General features: G+C 48.0%; 1 protein-coding gene across 15 annotated transcripts in view; it reads right to left on the bottom strand.

Moving 5' to 3' along the window:
- Nucleotides 1–25041, bottom strand: part of SGSM1 (small G protein signaling modulator 1) — a 92864-nt gene that overhangs the window by 31202 nt on the left and 36621 nt on the right. For 2 of the 15 annotated variants that reach the window (XM_005670759.4, XM_084994631.1), the window contains exons 6-16: nt 24348–24415; nt 23930–24075; nt 23666–23797; nt 20247–20371; nt 14786–14853; nt 13258–13421; nt 12942–13074; nt 7168–7332; nt 5139–5277; nt 4450–4514; nt 1938–2083 (exon numbers count right to left, since the gene is read on the bottom strand). In XM_005670759.4, the coding sequence (XP_005670816.1) occupies nt 1938–2083; nt 4450–4514; nt 5139–5277; nt 7168–7332; nt 12942–13074; nt 13258–13421; nt 14786–14853; nt 20247–20371; nt 23666–23797; nt 23930–24075; nt 24348–24415 (1351 nt within the window). Of the gene's footprint in view, nt 1–1937; nt 3027–4012; nt 4515–5138; nt 5278–5603; nt 5723–7167; nt 7333–12941; nt 13075–13257; nt 13422–14785; nt 14854–20246; nt 20372–23665; nt 23798–23920; nt 24194–24347; nt 24416–25041 lie in introns of those variants that run through there. The other 13 variants (XM_005670761.4, XM_084994632.1, XR_014826449.1 and 10 more) reach the window with 12 other exon arrangements.

The raw sequence follows: 25041 nt of genomic DNA, 5'->3' as shown, positions 1-25041 counted from the left end.
AGTCCGGAAGTCTATAAATCTCTTGATTTCCTCAGGAAATGTGCACTTTTGCAAACTGCTATGGATTATGAACAGTCTAACCTTTTGAGAAAGTAAGCTGGTGTATCTATTCAAGTTTAAAATGGACATCAATCAGTTTTATTTCTAGGAATCTACCCTCAAAAGAGAACTAGTACCAAAAGGTATATGCTTATAAAGATGTTGACTGTAGTATTGTTTGAGATAATAAAAAAGAAAAAGAGAAAGGAAGAGCCCAGATGTCCATCATTAGGGAAAGACTTGAATAAACTATGATCCACCACCTATGAGGTGCTAAGGTTCTAAAATGTAGTATTTTACCTAGAGATTCAAAAGGCATCCATGATATAAAAGTTGGTTACTTAAAATGAAAATATAATGTCACCTCATTAAAAAAATAAGTGTTTCAGCTATATCTACATAGATATAACTATGGATTTTTATGAACAGGAAATGTATAGCAGGGTCTACACCAAACTGTTACTATTCATTAATTCAGGGGATCAGAACTAGGTGAGGTATAGCAGAGAGAGAAATGATATTAAAAAAAAAAAACTTTTAAAAAATTCTGGGAGTTCCCGTTGTGGCTCAGCGGTTAACAGACCCAACTAGTATCCATGAGGACCTGGGTTCAACCCCTGGCATTGCTCATTGGGTAAGGATCCAGCATTGCTATGGCTATGGTGTAGGCCGGCGGCTGCAGCTCCCATTTGACCCCTAGCCTGGGAACTTCAATATGCCCTGGATATGGCCCTAAAAAGACAAAACACAAAAAGTAAATAAAAATAAAAATAAAAAAATAAACTCTGTACACCTGCATTCTTCATTCTTTGAATTGTTATAGGAAGTAGACATTCCTTGGGTTGTTTTTGACGAACAACTCTTTTAACAAAAAAGTAAAACCACCTTTCTGCTTGTCCAGATTTGGGAGCCAGTCTGAGTCCTCTGGTGTTCTCAGATTAATTCATAGAATAGCACCTTTTCTCAAAGTGGGGAAGCCAGGCCAACCCAGGGGCTCACCAGCTTGGTCCTCCCTAGGGCCCAGGTGGAAATGCAACTAACTGACTTAGTCATGAGATTCACCCAGCCTAGAGGAAATGGGTATCTCCTCCAAATGCCTGCTCTTGGCAGCAAACTAGTATTTCTCAAAGAAGATTTTGTACCCCACCACCTATGGGAGGTGCTTTTCTAACAAAGGTCCTGGTGGTCACATACAATGGGGGGAATGTTCCGTATTCTCTCCCACACTCCCCCAGTTTCCTGAGTGTGACAAGCATATCGGCATAGCCAAGGCTCTGACAAGTCCTCCAGGATACAGAACAGCTGTGTGGTCTTGTTTCCAATTATTTAACCATGCAACTTTTTTTCACACACAAATATTTTCCTTCCAGGGACATTGTATTCTAAAAAGAAAATCTTAGAAATCTATCTCCAGGTGAAATACTTAATAGTAGCATCTCAGGTCCTAAGACAAAGATGAGAGAAAAAGAATTTTGAATATAGTAGGGGGGGAGTTTCTTGGTCCCGTCCAGCTGCCTCCCTCTAACTTACCTACTCTCATCATTCTAAGTAGCCAACTGGACTGTAAATTCTTCCTGGCTAGGGACTTAACAGCACTTCATACAGGACTGAGCATTCAGCTGATGCTTAATAAATGCTTACGGATCAACTCACTCTTTACTCCTTCCAGAGAACATACGTATTTTCCACCCTCCTTGATCCTCATCTCTGGGGGAAGGAGTAGGTGATGGGTGTCGGAACTCTCAAGGAGAGAAGGGGGCCTTCCATTTGTACATGTAGAACCCAAAGATGTCAAAGCATTTATGAATCCCCATAGCAGGTGGGTCTATTCCTCAGATGATAAGACAGTTCCCCCACAGTCTCTGCCCCACTGCAAGCCGAGCCAGGCCAAGCCTTACTGTGCTGTCCTGAAGGTACTGCTCCCAGATCCCAGCCGTCAAGCCGTGTCCAGCATCGCAGGGCAAGTCCGGAGACACTATCATGTGATTGACGAGGGCTGACAGGTGGGTCCTCACGGTGGACAGGTGTCTGCAGTAGGCAAGCCCTGCCAGGGGAGGGAGGGAAAGTGTCACAGTTCACCACCCTCACCTTGTCTCAGAAAGTCTCCAAAGTGCTGTCCTACTCACAGTCTTACTGAACCCTCGTGACCAGCAATTGTCATCATCCCCCTTTTCCAGATAAGAAAGGTGAGCCTTCGAGGGGGCAAAGTCACTTGCTGGCTTAACTACTTAATAGCCCTAGGATCCTGGGGAAGTCATGTCACCTTTCTCAGCCTCAGTCAGGATGATACCACCTCCTCTACTGGAAACCAAGGCATTTAACTCACAGGTAGGAAAGGGCCAGTGACTCTGTGCCTTGGGATGCCTCCAATCCACACCAAGAGAAAGGGATGGGAGAGAAGTGCAACTCTTGTTCAAACTGCAGCTGGATAAAGAAGGCCCTGGCAAGTCAGGAGCTGGGGATATGCTGAAGGCACCTGCTTTGTTTTCAAAGATGGCCCTGCCACCCTTTACCTGCTCCACCTTGGGCACCTGGAAGGTACAATCCCGGCACTTAGAAAGCACTCAGCAATATTGGCCTGTATTTGTGCTTACCCAGCTGCTTCCATCTGGCTCCCTGATTCCACCTTCTCATCCTCAAGTCCCAGAGAAGACCCTGGACCTCCGGAGCCCAATCACTCACCTCAATCAACAACACGGATAATCGTGACAATTATGATGATGATGATAAAATAGCTGACACCTATATAGCACATATGCTGCTCCCAAGGAGCTGTTTCCAGCGCTTACACACTCTTTGACAACTTAGTTGGTTCTCACCACAACCCTATGAAGCAGGTACTTTTTTTTTTTGGCTTTTTAGGGACACACCTGTGGCATATGAAAGTTCCCAGGCTAGGGGTCAAATCGGAGCTAAAGCTGCCAGCCTATACCACAGCCAGAGCAACACCAGATCCTTAACCCACTGAGTGAGAACAGGGATCGAACCTGCATTCTTATGGATACCAGTTGGGTTCATAACATGCTGAGCCACAAAAAGAACTCCATGAAGCAGGCACCCTTACCAGGCCCATTTTATAAATGGGAAAACCGAGGTATAGTCCATGTGCATCAGTTGCCCAGGTCACGTTGCTAGGTGTGGAGTTGAGATCTAAATGCAGGCTGTCTGGCTCTAGAACCTAGGCTCTCAACCACCAGCAGGGAGGAGCCACGTCTGACAACATCAAGCCCATCTTGACCCTCATCCTTTCTTCCAGGAAGCTCTTCCATTGTGGTTTCATAAATACTCGCCCAGTGCCTCCTCCGTGCCAAGCCCTGCATTAGGCGCTGGGGATGGGTAATAACAGAACAGACAAAACCTCCATCTTGGGGAGTTCACAGTTTCCCTGTCTCTCCAGGCAGATACAACCTGCACTGTTATTTGCAGGCCTAGGCAGGATGAAGTAACACTTTTCTAGAATTCCTGAAAATATACACGTTTTATCTTCTCCATCTAACCTGTGAGGTGGGAGAACTAAAACCTGCTAAGAATCAACATTGCAGAGGGGAAAAACAGTCTTTGCCATCAGGCAGGGCTGGGTTTGAGTCTCAGCTCTACTGCTTATTAGCTGTGTGACCTAGGGCAATTCACTTTGCCTTTCTGTGCCTCAGTTTCTTCATCTGTTAATTGGAAATAATCACAGTACCTGTAGTATGAATTTAGTTTTTGAATTCTTGGGAAGGGATCGGGCTACCTTACTTACTCTTCTGCTTATGCCTATAGGAGAAAGGAGCTGATATTTATTGAGCACTGACTGCATGCAATGCTAGGTGCTGGGGCTTTACACGTGCCTCCCTTCCAATCCTGAAAACATACCTTCTAAAGTGGGTACTGGAGGAGTTCCTGTTGTGGCACAGTGGTTAACAAATCCGACTAGGAACCAGGAGGTTGCGGGTTCGATCCCTGCCCTTGCTCAGTGAGTTAAGGATCCAGCGTTGCCGTGAGCTGTGGTGTAGGTTGCAAAAGTGTCTTGGATCCAGTGTTGCTGTGGCTGGGGCGAAGGCCAGCAGCAACAGCTCCAATTAGACCCCTAGCCTGGGAATCTCCATATGCCACGGGAGCAGCCCTAGAAAAGGCAAAAAAACAACAAAAAAAAATGGGTACTGGAGATGCAATGTTGATGAAACCAAACACCTTCCAGCAAGGAGACCCATTGTTTACTGCTCTTTTTTAGGACCAAGGGAGAAAATTTACCTCCAATCTGTAAATGAGGTAATTGAAGCTCAGAAAGGTTAACCTAGCTTCACCAAAACTAGATATCTAGGAAACAGAGATGCAGAGCCAGGCTCCTTCCCCTGATATTGCTGGCATGCAGTAGGCACTGAATAAATGCTCCCTGGAAAGCACATGGCAAATAAGGCCAATACGCACATCCATAGAAGGCTCTGGAAAGTATCTGGTACTTCATATTGTCACAGAGAAGCTTCAAGGGAGCCCTGAAAGTAAAGAAAAAGAAAGATACAGTATAGAGCCACATACAACCCAGGTTTTCTGGAGAGGAGCATAACTTGTTATCTCTAGGGAGCAGATTAAAACCAGCCAGTCAGGTGGACTATGGGGTTACTACTGTTTCTACCTACATAGCATTTCTGTCCCTTCTTCTGTTTTTTGCTTGGGAGTTACTTCCTCTGCAGCTCAGTCCCTATGGTCTTGGTGGAGGTGATTCCACCAGTACACAGCCAGAGCTATCTTTCCTGCGGTGACTATGATTTGTAATATTCAAGACAGTGGTGGCTCCATCTGCCAGGCTCTTTAATGGGGAGAAAGCAGAGCCCCAGCTGACCTATGATAGACACACAGATGCAGGATACACAATCCCTTGTTGTAATAAACCACTCAGATTTTAGGATTGTTTGTTACAGTGACATAACCTTGTTTATTCTGACCGATACACAAAAGGAAGTTCCAACAGCTAGGACTTTACAAGGCTAGGATTTAACCTAGACATGGATAATTCCATAGCCTATGTTCAGCCCTCTAAATTCAGTGCAGGGAAAGAAATGGGCATCTGCAAATCTCTGGTAAATCCTTCCATTCCCTTCCTCTACAGCCCCTCCTACCTCTCATGGTTGCAGCCATTTGTTGAGCCACCATCAGCCGAGCCACTCTGTGAGCAGGATGAGCAAGAGGATTTCCGGGGGCTGGGTTGCCATAGGGATGGCAGGTTGCTCACAGAGACATCCATCAGGTCCTGGGGGACTGTGGTGGGTACAAGGGACAGAGGAAGAGCCGTGGTTAAGCCTATGTGGGTCACGGAAACTTCATCCCAAAGCAAGCAGCTCACCCCCAGACCAGCACAAGGATAGGGAAAGACCCTGAATGTCACAGAAGGAAACAGCGACCCCAATCATTGTCTGACCCAGGTCCTTGCGCCCATCCAAGCCAGTAAAAGCCACCACCAAGATTTTGGACCCCCAGCAGATGGACAGAGCTGATGACAGCTGAAGAGACAGGAAGAGATCAGAGAGTAAGAGACCAGAGCCAAGTAAACAGGCCCAATCCCAGAACAGGAGGCCAAGCCTCACCATGTTGTCATTCAGCTGTCCTCAAAGGAGGCTGGCAGGAAGGAAGGGGGGCCTGCTGGGGACTTCTGGGCAAGGCTGATGGCCTCAAGTCCCCAGAGGCAGGTCTCATTGGGAGCTCCTGGTGGTGAGATGGAAGGGAGCCTGACTCAACAGGTGAGGCAGGGCACCCAGCGGCCGGGGACCCAGTGGAGTCTCCATTGACAAGGGAGCCTGCGCTGTCCATGGTCCTGAGCCTATAGCTGCTCCAGCAAGAGGCTCAAATAGGTTGGCGACCCCACAGAATCATGTGAGGGGCTTGTTAAAAAGCACTATGCCTATACCCCACCCTGACCTACTGGATTACAGCCTCCTGGAGATATAGCCCTTGACCATGAGTTTCAAAAACAGTTTTGAGGGAGCAGACACATTTAAGAACCAAAAAGACACAAATGATCTCCTAACTCTTGAGCACTGGTGGTTCTTGATCAATTGCTCCCAAGAATATAGATAGCACTTATAGTTTCTCTTACTGTTTTCTTTCCCAGCTCCATGAAAATCACAGTATCTGCAAGGCTTCAGAACAAATATACTGGTGACCCAGGCATTAAAATTTCTACACGTAATTTCCTGGATTCTTGGTGCAAAAAAAAGATTTTTTTTTTTTTCTCTAGGACAGTGTTCATAAATATTTTCTGTAAAGGGCCAAGTAGAAAAATGTTTTAGAGTTTGCAAGCCATCTGGTTGCTATCACAACCATTCAACTCTGCTGTCCTAGTTCAAAAGTAGCCATAAGAGAAATGCAAGCAAATGAGCATGGGTATGTCTAATAAAACTCCATTTATGGACACCATAATGTGAATTTCAAATTGTTTTCATGTGTCACAAAGTATTACCCTTCTGATTTTTTACAATTATTTAAACATGTAAACACCATTCTCAGTTCATGGGCTGTACAGAATGAGGGTGGATCTGGCTTGCGGACCATAGTTTGCCAAGCCCCGTTTTAGGAAATTAAGGCAGGTACACATTTGTCCCATGAGCCATGCCACCTCAAGGATTATTGGCAACACCTGGCCTGTTCCTTTGGGCACTAAGGGGAGGGAGAGCTATGGACCTGGCCCTACTAGTCGTCACAGCTCCGTAGCTGACAACAATCAGTAAGAGAATAAAAAGCTGCTTACAGAATGAGGTTCCTGAGGTCACCAAAAATGGCTTGTTAACCTCATCCTCACGTAGACTCACCAATGAGCTGGTCAAGAAAGACCAGTAAGCCCCTGTAAAATGTTCTAGGAAAACATCCCAGTTCTCAGCCAATCACAGGGAAAGTGCTGATCAGTTTCACCCAGGTATGGCAAGCATACCTCTCACCTCCAGCCCCTCACATCCTTGCAGGCATCACCCATGGGTCCCTCTGCTACTGAACACACAACACTTTAACCTGTGTCCTGCAGTGTGGAGGCAGGACAGCGTGGAGAAATCAATTTTTCTCCTGCCTCCATCTCCTCCAGGACTAAGACTCAAATGACAACATGGCAGAGGTGGCCAGCACCCAGCCCCAGGGATTTGGGGTTAGCCCAGACATTACTGGGGGGCTGCTGTTTCAGGATCGATGTGGGGAGGGTGGTGTCCCATCTGGTTTGTGCCCACCGACTGCCCCTGGCCACCACTAACACGGACCGGCCCACAGGAACCACCATCCAAGCAGTGCCCACGGAGACAGGGGAAGTGCTGCCCAAGGGGTCAGAAGCAACTTAAGAGACAAAATAAAAAGCAATGGTGAATGGAAAGTCTGTGATGGGTGGAACATTGAAAAAGAGGGAAGAACCAACTCCCTAGGGCTTGAACCTTTCCCCTACCCTGTTCCACACAGTTCCCATGGATTGTGCTTGACTGAGGAAGAAAGAATGCTGACATTTATAAAGTGCCTATTATGTGCCAAGTGCCATGCTCTGCAAGGACTGCCTTATCCCTAATGACCCTGCAAGGAATGCAATTCTTTTCATATTTTTGCAGAAGAGAAAACTGAGGCTCAGAATGATGACACACTTACCCAAAGCCTCATAAAGTAGTCACTGGCATAGCTGGTCTTTTTTTTTTTTTTTTTTTTTTTTTTTTTTTGTCCTTTTTTTAGGGCCGCACTCGTGGCATATAGAGGTTTCCAGGCTAGGGGTCTAATCGGAGCCGCACGCCACAGCCACAACAACGCCAGATCTGAGCCTTGTCTGCAACCTACACTACAGCTCATGGCAATGCCGGATCCTTAACCCACTTAGCAAGGCCAGGAATTGAATCCGCAACCTCATGGTTCCTAGTCGGGTTCGTTTCTGCTGCGCCACGTTGGGAACTCCCATAGCTGATCTTTTTGACTAAAGTCCTCCCTTCTCTTCCCACCAACAATAGCTGTCACTTACTGAGCTCAAGTCCTATCACTATCCCCTTTTATAGACTGGAAGACTGAGGCACAGAGAATTCAAGCAGCATGTCCAAGAACATCCAACTAATAAGTGGTGGAGTGGGGCTCCCAGCCCAGAGGATCAGACCCTGTGATCCTGTTCATACTCTCCAGCTATTTTCCCATTGGCTGTTGTCTTCCCAAACGATCTTCGCCCTAGATCAGCGATTCTTAACTGGGGTAATTTTAGCCTCCCAAGGGACTCTTGGTGATGTCTGGAGATGTTTTTGGTTGTCAAAACTTGAGAATTAACTCTATTTGTAACTAACATCTACTGTTAGAAGGCAGGGATGCTGCTCAACATCTTACATTGTACAAGACCCTGCCCCCTTCCACACACAAACAATGAATTATTCAGCCCCAAATGTGAACAGTGCTGAGTCTCAGAAACCCTGCACTGGCCAGTACAAATCCAATGTGAGCCACATGCATAATTTAAAATTTCCTAGTAGTCACACTAAAAGGGTAAGAAGAAACAGGTGAAATCAATCTCAACACTATACCCCAAATGTTATCATTCTAATATCAAATCGATGTAAAATTATTAATGAGATATTCTGCATTCTTTCTCTTGGTACAAAGTCTTCAAAATCCAGTGTGCATCATATGCTTACAACACATCTTTTTTTCTGTGCATGTGTGTGCTTTTTTAGGGCCGCATCCATGGCATATGGAGGTTCCCAGACTAGGGGTCTAACCGGAGCTACAGCTGCCAGCCACAGCAACACGGGATCCAAGCCGCATCTGTAACCTACACCACAGCTCTCAGCAATGCCAGATTCTAAATTGAGGCCAGGGATCGAACCTTCAACCTCACAGTTCCTAGTCTGATTCATTTCTGTTGCGCCAAGACAAGAACTCCAAAGACTTGGATTTTTTTTTTTTTGTCTTTTTAGGGCCACACCCATAGCATATGGAGGTTCCCAGGCTAGGGGTCTAATTGGAGTTACAGCTGCCAGCCTACACCACAGCCACAGCAACGCCAGATCCGAGCCACCTCTGCAACCTACACCACAGCTCACGGCAATGCCAGATCCTTAATCCACTGAGTGAGGCCTGGGATCAAACCTTCAAACTCATAGGTACTAGTCAGATTTGTTTCCACTGAGCCATGACAAGAACTCCTACCACACACCTCAATTTGGATGAACCCCATTTCAAGTGCTCGGGATCAGATGTGGCTCTTGCCTCCCATACCAGATGGTGCAGAGACAGTTTCTGAGACAGAAGGGTCTGGATACGCCCTTCTGGAAATGTCAGTTTGTGAGCCTGCCTAAATGCTTTAGAACTTGTCTTTGCCTCTGCTGTGTACAAGGTGCAGGCACAGAAACAGGTGGTGGAGACAGGGATGCAAAGACACAGAAAGGGGTTTTGAAATATCTGTGGCCACATCTTCCCTCCCACAGGGAGAAACTCTTCTCTCTTATTATTTAAGGCAGGCATCTACAAACTTTTTCTGCAAAAGGCCAGACAATAAATGTTTTTGGCCTTGTGGGCCATGCAGTCTCCCTCCCAGCTATTCAACTCTGCAGTGATGGCTGAAAAGCAACCAGTGGATGGATTGGGTCATGTTCTAATAAAACTTTACTTACAAAAACAACCAGAGGGCAGAATTTGGCCCATAGGAAGGGGTTTGCTGATTTCTGATTTAGGCACTTCTTCAGAAAGGACTTTATAGGCCTCACAGATGAAAACTATAATGTGATTGTTTTATTAACTGTGTGAGGCCCAGAGTCCTAAGAAAATCAACCAAGTATGGGGGTCACCATTTCCACCAGTCTGAGTCTGCCCCTGAGGATGAAAGGAGTGAAACCACAATGCCCTACCCAACCTCCCAACAAAATAATCTGCATGGACTGGTTGTAAGAGGCACAAACTCTGGAGTTAGACCACCTGGGTTCAAACGCCAGCCATGTCAAGCATTAGCTGTGCAACCCTTGACCAGTTTCTTAACCTTTCTGAGCCTCCATTTTCCTCCTCTGAAGAATGAGGGGTGGTAATGACAATGGTACCTGCCTGGGAGGGCTGTGCTGAGGATTAAGTGAATCAAGACATGGAGAGAGCCCAGAAGTGGGCTTGGCATACAGTGGCACTTAGTACGTGAGACCTACTACTGCTCCCTGGGCATTTGTAAAGTGTGAGATTAGGCATCCGGTGTTTCATTGAACTCACTTCTAAGAATATGATCCTGGGTGGGTCATGCTATTATCCCTATTTTCCAGACAAGGAAATGAGGCCTGGAGAAGGCCAGACACTTGGCCACCCTGCAGTAGCAGACTTGAAAGCAGTGAGGTGCTCTTTTCCCCCAGAGGACACTTGGCAATGTATGGAGACATTTCTGTTTGTCACAACTTGGCGTTGATGGCGGGGGCAGATTTGCTTCTTGGCAGCTAGTGAGTGGAGACCAGGGATGCTGCTGAACAGGACTGCCCTCAACCATAAAGAAGTAGTCCATCTGGGAGTTCCCACAGTGCCTCAATGGAAATGAACCTGACTAGGATCCATGAGGACAAAGGTTCCATCCCTGGCCTCATTCAGTGGATTAAGGATCTGGCGTTGCCATGAGCTGTGGAGCAGGTCACAGATGTGGCTCGGATCTGATGTTGGTGTGGCTGTGGTGTAGGCCAGCAGCTGTAGCTCTGATTCAACTCCTAGCCTGGGAACTTCCATATGCTGCAGGTGTGGCCCTAAAATGACGAAAGAAAGAAAGAAAGAGAGAGAGAAAGAGAGAGAGAGAGAGAGAGAGAGAGAGAGAGAGAGAAAGAAAGAGAGAAAGAGAGAAAGAAAAGAAAAAAAAAGAAAGAAAAGAAAAAAGAAAGAAAGAAAAAGAGAAAAGAAAAGAGAGAGACCCTGTTCTAACACTAAGTTAGTTGGGGTTTCCTCAAAGGCAGATAAGGATTCCAGTGCAAGTTGGGAGATGCTCCCAAGAAGCACAGGTAGGGTAGAGGTGAAGGGAGTAACAGACTGGTTGCCATGTAGGCTACCACTACGGGCAACTAGTGCTTGATCTCGTGGGGGGACCTTTAGGACATGTGCAAGACACACATTTCACAGTGTTTTCACCCAGGGGTGAGGTGTTTATACCCAACTCCTGCCAGTCACTGGCTAAGGGCTGCTCCAGGGAGGCACTGATTATAACCCATCCCACCTGCGTGCAGAAGGGAGCTTGGTGGCTGGAGACACCCTCAGACAAAAGGGCAGGAAGGCTGGCAGCTGGCTGCGTACACTGAGGGTGTGGGCGGGTGCAGCTAGCATCAGCTCTGCAGACACAGGTGGGGCCACGGCAGGCTAACATGGGTGATCCCCAAATAAGTAAGACATTCACCAGCCTGGATCCCAGCAAGAGCTTACAATTATTTGTTGGATGAGGCCCCATGGAGCAAGCTGCCTGGGAAGGCAGCCACAAGGCATCTGGCCCCTCTGATGAACCAGCTCTCTGGGGGGCTGTGTGAGCCGTGGTACCACGGAGAGGCTGGGACGACTCCAGACCCTGATTGTGGCCAGAAACAGGCATGGTGATAAACACTTTAGGACACTCTATGGCTCTTAAGGCCACAGGAACATGAGGCTTTGCTCCTAACTGGCCACGAAGGAATACACGGATGAAAACACAGGCTAACCCAAGACCTTACCCACATCCCAGCTCCGACAGCAATGGATGTGAGCCAAAGCATTAAGTGGCCTGGCACAACTAGTCCAACCTCACCAGGGAGAATGACTGCTTTCAAAAGAGCCTCTCACTGCCTGCTGTGGTCACAAAGGGAGTCTCAGAGCCATTATCCATCAAATGGGAACAACAGGGTTACAGAGGGCTAAATAAAAGGAGGTTTATAGAAAGAACCTCTAACTTAATGTGGATTTGTTTAACAGACATCCATACAGTGCTTAATAAAATGCCAGGCCTGGGAGTTCCCTTCGTGGATCAGTGGTTAACAAACCGGACTAGGATCCATTAGGATGCAAGTTTGATCCCTGGCCTTGCTCAGTGGGTTAAGGATCCAGCATTGCCTTGAGCTGTGGTGTAGGCTGTAGACACAGCTTGGATCCTGCACTGCTGAGGCTGTGGCCTAGGCCGGCAGCTGTATTTCTCCAATTTGACCCCAGCCTGGGAACCTCCATGTGCTGTGGGTGTGGCCCTAAAAAGCAAAAAACAAACAAACAGAAATGCCAGGACTTCTTCTGAGAACTTTTCAAAAAATGAACTCCTTTCATCATCACCATAGCCCTCTGGTAAGGATGATCTTGACCAGACAGTTTCCACTCACTAAGCACTTACTTCACGGCAGTCACCATGGGAACTGCTGGACGTATATTATGATCTGGTGCACCAGCACCTCGTGCTTCCCCTCCCTTCTGCTGTCTGGATGGCCATGTACTGCAGGCCTACTGTGTGCAAGGCCTCATTCGATGGGCTTCACATTGACCAGCTTATTATTTCACTGAATCCTTACAACAAAACACTGAGGTAAAACAATAATAACAACCACAACACAGTAGCTGCTGACATTTGAATTTCTCTCTGTGCCAAGTGCTTTATCTCACTTGATCCTCGCGAGAGTCCCATGGAAAAGGTGCCATATGGAAATCCCCATTTTACATATGGGGAAACCGAGGCACGGGGGCTGAAGAGACTTGCTGAAGTTCAACCATGATTCCAGAGCCTATGTCACTGCCGCTACCCCATGCCACCTTGCGCCCAGGGACATCTTAGCTAAATAGAGAGATTATTTGCTTTCATTCGTGGGGGGCAGGGAAACAAGGCCGCCAAGGTCTCAATCTCCTGATTTCAGGTCCCCCTTGCTAGCCCCAGAATCCACATCTCTTGTGGGCTGTTTCCATGTAGCTGAAGTCAATCTCAAGACCAACTAATGGGTGGGCCCCTGGGGCCCAGGACTGGGAAAGCTCACCGAATTCTGACTGCATGCCGGGGTAGATGATCCGGAACACGTAATCCGTGGCCTCGTCATCTTCCTTGTCTGAAGACGTGGATTCGGACGAACCCTGAGGGCTTCGCTTGCGCAGTTTAGGAAATACCTTGCCCTGGAAGAGCACATCCCAATGCGTGGTCCCTGGGACACACCTGTCCCCACAGCCTGCACAGCTGGAGGGTCTCCTTGGGGCATGCATGAACCCACGCGGCCACATAGGGGGCTGTGAGCAGGAACGGTCACTCCCAATGGCTGATCCCCACTCCAGGCTCCATGGGCCCCCACAGTCACTCACCTTCCCCCGCTGAGACCAGAGTGGCGGGTCCAGCTGCCCGTGAGGGAGCAGCCCATTCTCCAGGCAGGAGAGGAACTGCAGGAGGTGCCCTCCCTTGGGAAAGCGGAAGGGCGGCCTCTGGATCCCGTCCTGGCTGACCAACACCACTGTCCCGCCGCTGTCCACTGCCACCATGAGCCGGCCAGAGGAGACCCAGCAGGAAGTCACTATGAGGCATGGTGATAGGCGCCCCCAGGCACACCCAGCCAGACCCAGGGCTCTTGCTCTAAGGCTCTGGGAAAGGCCTGGGCAGAAGGTCAGGGGCAATTCTCACCTCCTCTGAGTTCCCTACATTCCACCAACCATGGTCATTGACTGGGGAACTACAGGAAAAGGTCAAGAATGTGGTTGGCCTCCCTCCTGTCACCCACCAAAGGAAAAAGATACCCCCAAACACCCTACGTCCTTCAAGTACCCTCTACAAATTGACCAGATCTATTTTTGTATGGAGGTTTTCAGATCCACCCAGGGCAGTAGCTGACTTTCCCTAGCATGTATTAAGCACCAACTGCATATGCACAGCATGTTAAAGGTGTTCCTTTATTATAATACTCAAAAGAGCCCTGTGAAGCATACTATTATTGCCTATTTTCAAATGATAAAACTAAGGCTCAGACAGGTTATGTAACTTGCCCAAGGTCACACAGCTGGTGAGTGGCAGAGCCTGGATCTGAACCCAGGTTTGTCTCATTAAATAAGCTTAAAACACTGTTTTTCCTGCCTTGGTGAGGAGGCACAGATTCCTTGCTTTCTAAAGCAAGATGGCCCTCTGCTTGTTCAGAATATACCTTCCTAGGAGTTCCCTTCATGGCTCAGTGGTTAATGAACCTGTCTAGGAACCATGAGAATGCAGGTTCGATCCCTGGCCTTACTCAGTGGGGTAAGGATCTGGTGTTGCCGTGAGCTATGGTGGAGGTCTCAGACGAGGCTGGGATCTGGAGTTGCTGTGGCTGTGGTGTAGGCAGGCAGCTGTAGCTCCAGTTTGACCCCTTGCCTGGGAACCTCCACATGCTGTGAGTGCAGCCCTAAAAAGCAAACAAAACAAAAATTCTTCCTTGAGCTATAAAGGAGCAGTCTAATTATTAATCCTTGATCTTCAGAGCACTGACCTCGGAATGACAAAGACCTGGATTTGAGACCAGATTGTGGAGCTTAGGAAGTGTATCTTTTGCATCCTGATTCCTCACTTCTAAAATGGGAATGATGGCGCCCCACCACAGGGTTGTTGTGACGATTAAGTAACAGGCATGTTAGTAGTGAGAACCATGCCTGATACATGGGTTTGGTGCTGAGCCTTTAACAAACACTTGCTGATCCTCACAAGAATCCCATGAGTAGGTGCTCTATTATGACCCCTATTTTACAGTGGGGAAACTGAGGTTCAGAGAGGTAAAGTCACTTGTCTGAGGCTTCAAAGGTAATTAGGGGGTGGGGGAGGCAGGTGATCCAGGAAGAACACCCTGCCTCATGCTCTCCCTGAAGTCCCTACCTTGCTGGTGGCAATGCAGGTAGACAATCTCCTCCAGGCGGATGGTCATGGCGTAGTCCCAGTAGACGCTAGAAGCGGAGGGAGGGTTAGGCTTGCAGGATGTCTGCCCAATTCATCATGGGGAAGCCCACACCCATGGGCTCCTCAACCTCCTCACCAGGATCATCTATCCCCAATATCCATGTCCCAGTCTTCACAGACTATAGCTCTACTTCTTCTGGTCCCACTATCCCAATTTTCCAAGGAACCCCTCTTCTCCACCCCCAGTCCATGTGACTAAGGTTGACCTCTCCCAACCTCCACCCCAGGACTCCAGGAATGGGTAATCACCATATGACACTATGTTGTCAGTGTGATTGGTTCACTGCCCACTGTGATTGGTTTAGTGATGGCCCCATGACCTAAGCAGAAGCATTAAGACTCAATAATTGGATTTATGTTAGAAATCTCTGGGAAAGAGATGCTCCTTCCTGCTAGGAAAGTAGTGATAAGGAGGACAGAAGTTTAGAAATTTAGGGGACCATGGCAAGAAAAAGCTTGCCTAGGAATGAAGTCAATAGTCAGGAAAGTAGACCCAAGAGATGGAAAGAGTTTAGGTCCTCATCATTTGAGTTCCTGGACCCAGCCATACCTGAAGCCATCACCCTGGAATTTTCAGTTATGTGAACCAGTGCTTAAGGCAGGTTGAGTCTGGTTTCCTGTCACCAGTGTCTAAGAGTCTTGACTAACTCCAGGCTACCATGTGTCCAGGTGGTTAGAGCAGCCGCTCAACAGGGCTGCTGTGTGACTTGAAGGCTTCCATGACCCCCAGTTTCTTCTTCTATAAAATGAGGGTAATTATAACATCCACTGCATAGTGTTGCTGTGAGAATTAAATGGAACCACATATTTGAAGGGGTTCAACACCGTGCTAATACGTGAAAAAGTACTTGGTGAATGGTCCCTGTGATTATTTACTTAACGTTTCCCATTTCCAGCTCAACAGCTCAACTGTCTCAAAACAGATTGCCTTTTCCCTTAGAACGCAGTGGGCAGTGAGGGCCACAGGAACTTGGGCTTTGTGGCAACCACAGAACTACACTGCTCAGATTTCCTTCAGATCTTGCTGTGGGGAGTGGAGCTGGCCAAAAGCTTCAGAGGCCACCCCTGTGGCTCCACCACCATGTCTGTGCCAAGGTCATGCTTCCCTTGGGCTGCTGTCAGGACTAAGCATGTGGAGGTGCCAGTGTAGGTCTGCTGTTATAGGACAGGGATGCCTCCAATGGTCCATTTTACCCCAGGGATTCCCACCTTATCTGGCCAAATGCTGTTAGAACTTCAGTACTGGAGATTCTTCTTAGCCAGCCCTCCTTCCTTTCCCCACTCCTTCAGAGGGGTCAGACCAGCTTCATGGTCTAAAGGCTCTGATTGCCTCCTCCCGCTCTTCACTTTTATCCTTCCCAAGTGCCTCTCCCATTACATCTCTCCTGCACGTCTAATCCTATCTAATGTCTGCTTCTCGGAGGACAAAACGAACACAAGCTTCAAGGTCAGACAGGGTTCAAATCCCACCTCTGCCCCCTAAATTCAACCAGTCCCTCCTCCTCTCTGGGCCTCAGTTTCGCTGGATGTGAAATGAGGAAGTTGGAATATAAGCTCTCCAAGGGCCCTTCCTGCACTGGTCTATACCAGAATCAAGCTCATCAGGATCCATGGAGTGAATGTCCATGGAAGATGGTCAAGTATACAAGCATTTTCTGAGTAGCAGCCTCTGCAGGGCCCCTCACAAGCCACCACCTCTTAGCCAGGAGATCTCTTCCTGGCTCCTACACCATGCCCATCACCTAGGGTTGCAATTGCCTGTTTTCTCCTCTGTCTCTTCAAGGGGTGCTGAACTCCTGGAAAGGGACTCGATTTTTGTTCACTTCTACAAGATGCTTAAGAATGCTCAGAATTAATAGTGAATGCTGGATCTTGGGGCACTCAGGAAATGAAGCAAGTTTCCAACTATCTCCAGACACCAGCAAGGAGGAGCTCTGTGGTCACAGTCCCTCTGGATTCATCGAAATAGCACCGTAGCCCCATGACCTGGATGCCTCTCCAGCTGCCAGCTTCCTACTAAAGCCTTTACATGAATTTTCTTATTGATTCTTCCTGTGGGTGCATATTCAGAGAATCCATTACCACAGCCCCATTTTACAGATGAAAAAACTGAGGCTCAGGGAGGTGAAGTTGATTGCCCAAGGTCACTCAGCTGGAAAGGAACAAGAGTTGAGTTTCTGCTTTTTTTTTTTTTGTCTTTTGTCTTTGTTGTTGTTGTTGTTGCTATTTCTTGGGCCGCTCCCGCGGCATATGGAGGTTCCCAGGCTAGGGGTCGAATCGGAGCTGTAGCCACCGGCCTATGCCAGAGCCACAGCAACTCGGGATCCGAGCCGCGTCTGCAACCTACATCACAGCTCACGGCAATGCCGGATCGTTAACCCACTGAGCAAGGGCAGGGACCGAACCTGCAACCTCATGGTTCCTAGTCGGATTCGTTAACCACTGCGCCACGACGGGAACTCCGAGTTCCTGTTTTTATTTTACAGGTTTCAACAGTTTCAAGAGTGGAATTGCTGGGTCATATGGCAAGGGTATAAGAAAATTCCAAACTGGAGTTCCCTGGGGGCCAGCAGGTAAAGGATCTGGTGCTGTCACTGGTATGGCGCAGATTCAATCCCTGGCCTGGGACCTTCCACATGCCGCAGGTGCAGCACCCCCTTATCCCATCAAAAAAGAAACTTCCAAACTTCCAAAGCAGGTGGATCAGCAGTGATTGGACCCTCACGAGGGTTCCAGTTGCTCCACATGGCAAGGCTGAAACTTGACTCCAGTCTAGTCTAGACTTGACTCCTTTCTAGTGATATTTTCTCTCAAACCTCAGGAAGCCCAGCTGGGCAGTTATGATCCTGGTTGTGCAAGAGGGAAGGCTGGCTGGGAAAAGCAGAAAGAGGTTCTGAACCTCCTCAGACAAGAACCCTTATCTTCCTTGTCCCTTGGTCCCCAAAGGGATGCTGGAGCCCCTGGGCGCCCCTCTTTTTGCTGACACCCATGCTTCTGGCACCTGGCTATTTCTATTCCACTGAGCTTCAGTCCCAGGCAAAGACAACAAGGACAGATAGGGGTTCAGAGCCCAGAGATGGGGAAGTCCCCAGCCCCATTAGCAGTGACCTTCCAAGTGTGGATTCAGCCTGAACTAAACAGTGAAGCATGAATGATGTACTTCTTCACAAACAGAGGAAAAGATGATGCAGAGAGTCCCGGATGATCTGAGCTGGAGGGAAGATGCTTAGTAACCAATGAGCCCAACGCCTTTCCCAAAAACATTAGCATCAAAAGGCTCCTGCCCACACACGCCTGGGCTTAGGTCCAACCAACAAACCGGGTGCTTGTGTTGTCAAAAGCTTTGATGTTTGGCAGAAAACATGTCAATGTCTGGGGAGCCTTGGCAGACCCTTGGTGAACCCTTTGCATTTTGGGGAGATCATCCTATCCAATCTCTTCTTTTGATAGGAAGGGGGAAACTGAGGTGTCCAGGGGGAGAGGAGGAGTGAGGTACCCTGGGTAACCCAGCAAGGTGAGGGCTGAGCAAGGACTTGGTCCCATCACATGTATTTATTCATTTACTTGCGTATTCATTGTCTCTTTCAGTAAAATGTAAACACAGTGCAAACTCTGAAAAGATAGATTTCCCTCTCTTTTTATGTATTTGCTATCTCTCCTGGACCTAGCACAGTATCTAGCACATAATAGGTGCTCAGTTAACATTTGATAAAGGAATCCAGGTCCCCTGACTTCCTTGCTTTGTTTCACAAAGATTATCTGAGCACCTATTATGTGCTATAGTCTATGCCAGATGCTGGGGAGAAGACGTGAGCAAAACAGCTTGCTTGCCTTCATGGGCCTGAGGTCTAAAGGGCGAGACAGTTGGAACACAAACAGACACAGAGTTATTATGATTTCGTAAATGCTACGAAGGAGATCCGGGGCTCCGTGTGATTCGACCTCAGCGGGGTGGTCAGGGAAGGGGCCATCTTGAGGTTTCAGATGAATAGGCTGAGATAAGGTTCAAGGCCAAGAGCATTTCCTCAGCCCCCATACTTTCACTCCCTGAGGGTTTCTCCATCAGAAACTCACAAGTCTGGCTGGAGCTGAATTATCTGGCTTAGCCAAGGACTGACCGCACCTCCCAGTGACCCTCTCTGAGGACAGATGGTAACTTCTTCCCAGGAAGGGATTGGCTTAGAGAATGGCATTAAAGCCTGGCATTAATCACACTGAGACCAAACATTGAATAGAACACGGGGTAGGGGTTGGGGGAGTGTAGGGAAGGGATGGACTTGGAAGTTTGGGATTAGCGGATGCAAACTATTACATAGAGAGTGGCTAAACAACAAGGTCCTGCTGCGTAGCACAGGGAACTATATTCAGTGTGTGGAGATAAACCATAATGGAAAAGACTATAAAAAAGAATGTATATACATGTAACTGAATCACTTTGCTGCACAGCAGAAATCAACACAACACTGTAAACCAACTGTATTTCAATTTTAAAAAAAGGAATACCTGTCTTTAATTTGAAAAAAATATTAAACAGAATGCAATAATGCTATGCTGGTTACATCCCTTGGAAGAGTCCTTAATACCTACATACATACATCTCCTATAATCCCATGATGTCTGCAGCTGTAGGATTTATGCAGGGGAGAGGGGATGCAGGGATGGCTGTTAGGGCTGTGTGATAGATACTTGAGTTCTGTCTATTTTTATGCTAGAAATTCCTTATAATCAAAATTTTAAAGAAATCAAGAAAATGTACAATAAAAATAGGACCTGATGTGGACTGAGAGCAGCAAAACCCATTGCTGCTCTTTCCCACCAGCAGCCAAGACTCGTCCAGCTGAAAGCATTGGGCTGGCTGCATCTCTGCACGGTGGTTTCCCTGTGTTTTTCTTAAGCTTCCCCTAGTCATGCTGGAATACAGGGGAGCTCAGGCAGGGAATCCCTGGCCCTCAGGTTTCTTTGGAGCATGACTTCAAGGGCTTTGCTGGTCTTACAACTTGCAGGGCATCACAGGAGATGCAGTCCAGGACCAAACATTCACACCTACCACCTCTGCCCCCCTTCTGCACTGAGTGATGGAGAAGGTGGCAGGAGACTGGGGAGTATTGGCCATTTGTGAGCTTAGGAGATCTTTGTTACCACTTCTCTCTCTGGGTGGCGTTTTGCTCAGTTTGCCTGACTCATACCCTAAGCTTCCAGTCAGTTCCCAGATCCTCTTGAATTACCCATGAGGCCACAGCTGCTGGGAGGCTGGGACAAGCGGTCACAACAACCAGAGCAGGGGCAGGGGCCCAGCACAGAGGACAGGGCACACACTTTGCTGTGTCAAGGGGAGAGACCAGGAGGATGCACAGTGGAAGAGAAGTGGTAAGTGCCTTACCTCTTCTCATAGTCCAGGTCCCCCATAGACCCGTTCATCAGCTGGTTGGGCGTCCACTTCAAAGTCATGACGTCAGCTGTCTGGTGCAGGGACAGGTACCCTGGGACAGCCTCCATGTCGTCCCTCTGCAGGGAAGGGAGGACCCAGGCCTGGTTTTAGTGCCGGCCTCACAGTGGATGTGGGCCCTGGCCTAGGTGACTACAGGAGACACAACCAGAACTAAGAAGCTGGCTCTTTCCTTCCAAGGCCTCCAGGTGGCCATGCTAAGCAAAGCTGTTTTCAGCCAACCACCAGGATGGGTTTGGTCCTAGAGTCTAGCTGTGAGGCCACCTACCCAACACTTTCATGTGTTCCAATGGCCACAGTGCAAGGCTGGGGCCAGGGCAGGGGGATCTTAAGCACCAGGAAGGGGCTCTGTCCTTTCCACGACACCCTTTCCAAAACAGAAGGCATATCTGTTGTCACTTTGGCCAGGCTTAAGTGAGAAAGAGATAGAAGCTGGGTTCTATGTCCCATCCCACCAACATTATCCAGAAACCCCCTCCCCCAATACCCCCACCACACTCCCCACCCAGCAGCTCTATCCTCTGCCTTCCCAATTTGCCTGCAGGGCTTCTCACCTGCTCTGTTTTATTCCAAGTGAGGTGTGGTGGAGGAGGCTGTCTCCAGGCCTCACACATAAGAAGCAGCCCTCCTCCCCTCCCCTCAATTCATCTCCACAACACACGAAGAGAGACAAGCAACATTTACTGAGCACCTAGAATGTACAACCAACATTTACCGAGCACCTAGGGTGTACAGAGGATGGCTCAGTTCCACACGTCATCTCAATTTTATCACCCCCACCTGCAACCCCAGGAGGAAGCATCCTTACTGTATTTCATCAATTCTAAGATGCACAATTGTCTTTCACATGTCCATGTACCTGCAATGGGGGTGCCTCTTATAATCAGTGGCATCTTACCACTGTGACATAGTTGTCTTTGCCTGATCTCATACAAACTCAGTTACAGCTATTTGTACTGCTGTCACTTCAATTAAGTTTTGTGCAGCGGTTGGTACTTCACATGTGGTGGACAGGTGTTTTAAAGGTCTTGAAAAAGATTAGACTGAGATCCGAATAGAAAAGTGATTATGTACATGGGAAGGCTAGGCACAGAGCAGTGGAGGACTAATATTTTATCTGTTAAGCTGCCACATCAGTCACCACCACAGGGATGCCCACTACTCTAGGTTTTCTTGTATAGCAACAATCAAGAGGAAAGGCTGCACCTCCGGTCCTCTTGATCAGAGGTCTACAAGCTTTTTCTGTAAAGGGTCTGATAGGGAATAATTTTAGCTTTGTGAGCTATACAGGTTCTGCTGCAGCCACTCAATTCTGCCATTATAGTGTGAAAGCAGCCGTATGCAATACATAAACTAATAGGCATGGCTGTGTGCCAATAAAACTTATTAACAAAAACAAGTGGAGGGCCACATTTGGCCCACAGGCTATAATTTGCTGACGCTTTCTCTTGATGGGACAGAAAACTATATTAGATAGAAAAATAAAGACTGTGATGACTCGGAGTCAAAAAGTGATACAAAAGATTGGAATCCTGGAATGTGAAGAAGTTTTGAGACTTTCTTAACTAATGTACTTCAATTCTATTTTCCCTTATGTGCACTTAGGAGCATAATGCATGCTTTAAAAAAATAATTTCTTTTCTTTTTTTTTTTTTTTTTTTTTTTTTTGGTCTTTTGTATTTCTAGGCCCACACCCGTGGCATGTGGAGGTTTCCAGGCTAGGGGTTGAATCAGAGCTATAGCCACCAGCCTATGCCACAGCCACAGCAATGACAGATCAGAGCTGCACGTCTGAGGTCTACACCACAGCTCACGGCAATGCTGGATCCTTAACCCACTGAGCGAGGCCAGGAATCGAACCTGCATCCTCATGGATGCTACTCAGATTCATTTCCACCGAGCCAAGACAGGAACTCCAAAAAAAAAAAAAATTTCTACATAAGTCTAGAAGACCTCTTCCAAAAAGCATAAAATAAAATTTCAGGAGTTCCTTTCATGGCTCAGTGGTTAATGAACCCATCTAGGAACCATGAGGTTGTGAGTTTGATCCCTGGTCTCGCTCAGTGGGTTAAGGATCCGGTGTTGCCGTGAGCTGTGGTGTAGGTCGCAGACGCAGCTCAGGTCCAGCATTGCTGTGGCTGGTGGCTACAGCTCCAATTACACCACTAGCCTGGGAACCTCCATATGCTGCGGGCACAGCCCTAGGAAAGACAAAAAAATCCAAGTAGTGAGAAAACACTGTATATAGTTTCATAGCATTTTAAATTTCCTGTAGCTTGTGTTAAAAAAAATTATGCATCATAAATTCATGGTTTTTAGGTTTGAGGAAATAGGATCTCATGCCACTGAGATGCAAATACTGAGACTCTGAGGGAGAAGTGACTTGCTCAGGGTCACCTGGTGATGGCAACTGTGAGGGCAGAGTTGGCGTGGCTGACAGCTCTCCTACTGCCTCCTCCCAGCTGAGCTCAAATATGCTGATCCCAACAGTCCAGAGAGGGGACAGCAAAGGAGGTATCACGTGGGGGGTAAGGCCTGCACACCCCTTGCTCACCACCTACCCCTGGGGCCTCACCCAGTGTTGGGGCATAGAGGGTGATTGGTAAGTGCATAGATTCTGGCATTTGCTGGCCTGAATTCAAATTGTAACCCTGCCCCTTACTTCCCCTGATATGGGCTTCAGTGTTATCATCTATGCCAATACTACTTGCTTAGAATGGTTATTGTAAGATTTAAGTGAGTTAATACACTTAAAAACACTTAGCACAGAGCCTGATACATAGAAAGCACTCCATAAATATTAGCTGTAAAGATGTTCATTTCAATACCCTACACATCCAGAGCATAGCAGGTTCAGTATAAATGTTTGCTGAGTGAGCAATAAGAGAGAATAATGGATAGATGGCTGGCTAGACAAGTGGATGAATAGATGGACTAGAAAACAAATGGACAAATGGATGATAGATATGAAGATGGATGGATAATGGATAGATGGTTATAATGATGGGTAGATGGATGGATGGATGGGTGATAGGGTGGATATAAATACAGGCAGATGAATAAAAGAATGGTGGGTAGATGCATGGATAGGGCAATGAGTGAATACAGAGACTGGAAGAGAGTTGACTGGCTGGCTGGGAAAAGATACTGACGGATGGATAGATGAATGGATAGAAGGAAATGTCCTATGATAAAAAGGTGGAGAGATGGAGATATTGACAGATGGATGACTAGAAGGATGAGAAGATGGAGGGATGGATAAATGGATAAACAACCTGGCACCAGAGGGAACTCCTCTGTAACCTGGAGTCACACCTCCCAGTGGAAGAACCGGGCCCAAGATGAACTCTCACCGGCTGGACCAGAACATTGTTCTTGCCATAGAGCAGGGTGGCCCGGGAGTTCTGGTGCAGGGACTCTACATAGTCACGGGCAGAGAGGGACGGCCGGTCGTCCATGCTGCTACTCGAATGCCTCTTCTGGATCTGGCAACATGAGAGGATGTAGCAGATGAGGTCTGGATAGACCGCCAAGGCCCCACCCCACTGCCCACCTCCACGCCAAGTCCAGAACACAGCCAGACTCCCTCCTAGGGCCCCACCACCCACCCGACTCACGCAGAGGGCAGGACGCTTAGTGGGTGAGTCCTGCCGCAGGTGCGAGCTGTGGATACGGTGCCTCTGGACCAGCTCGTCGGCAGAGGGATCCGTCCAGAAGTGATCAGAGGTCTTCATCTTGGTGTACTCCAGGGCGCAGGGCCCCACTACGGGGCAGACGGGGCTGGGATCCCATCGCCCCGGAAAGTCCGCCTTCCCTTATACCATCAGATGGACCACTTAATTCACCACCCCTCCCCTCCAGGCCGCTAGCATGCACAGGGTCCTGCTAAAGAGACCAGAACATTACCCTGAAAGCAAGAGGCAGGGAGCAGTTTTGAAGGGGGAGGCTGGAGGGAGGCGAGAGAGGCCCTTGGGAGGTGCCCCTGCTAGGCGAGACCACAGATCCAGATGAAGCTCAAGGCACTGGACCACTTACCTAACAAAGAAGCAAGGATGGGGCCGTCCACGGGGTCCATCAGGAGAGCTTCCTTCTCGTAATACTTACTAGTGAGAGGAAAGGACATGCAGGTTGGGATGGCGACCAGCAGAGGGCGCACAACTGACTACAGCCTGGTGGTTAAAAGCAGACAGACTGGATTCAAGGCCCCTTTGGTCACTCAGCTCTGTGAGCCTCAGCTGCCCCATCTGTAAAATGGGGATAATAATAATATCTCATAAGGCTATCAAAGAAAGTCAGAGATGGACAACCGATGCAAGGCACTTAGCACAGTGTTTGGCTTGTAACTGCTTAATCTGTGGCTGTGAAAAAGCCCTATGAGAGTCATGAATAATCATTAGAAGGCCCGGCTGGTCTGTCAGCCTCTACTGCATCTTCCATTTCAGATGAGAAGTTGCTTAGAGGCTCAGATGATGTCAGACCTTCTAAGTTGTTTTTTTTTTTTTTTTTTTTTTGTCTTCATTTTTGGCAGCTGTGCGACATATGGAGCTCCTGGGCCAGGGATCAGATCTGAACTTCAGTAGCCACCTAAGCCATGGCTATGGATCTTTAAGACACTGTGCCAGGATGGGAATCAAACCCAAGTCCCAGCGCTTCCAAAACACTGCCAATTCTGTTGTGTCATAGCAGGAGCTCCCAGACATTCTAAGATTACTGAAGCAATAAAATGCTT

This window comes from Sus scrofa, chromosome 14 (genome assembly GCF_054392235.1).
Source record: "Sus scrofa isolate SSC_HxYL_T2T_F1_AM1 chromosome 14, Sscrofa_HxYL_maternal_Yorkshire_Landrace_v2.0, whole genome shotgun sequence".
NCBI lineage: Eukaryota > Metazoa > Chordata > Mammalia > Artiodactyla > Suidae > Sus > Sus scrofa.
Note: the sequence above shows the minus strand (reverse complement) of the source record. Positions and strands in the feature narration are given on the sequence as shown.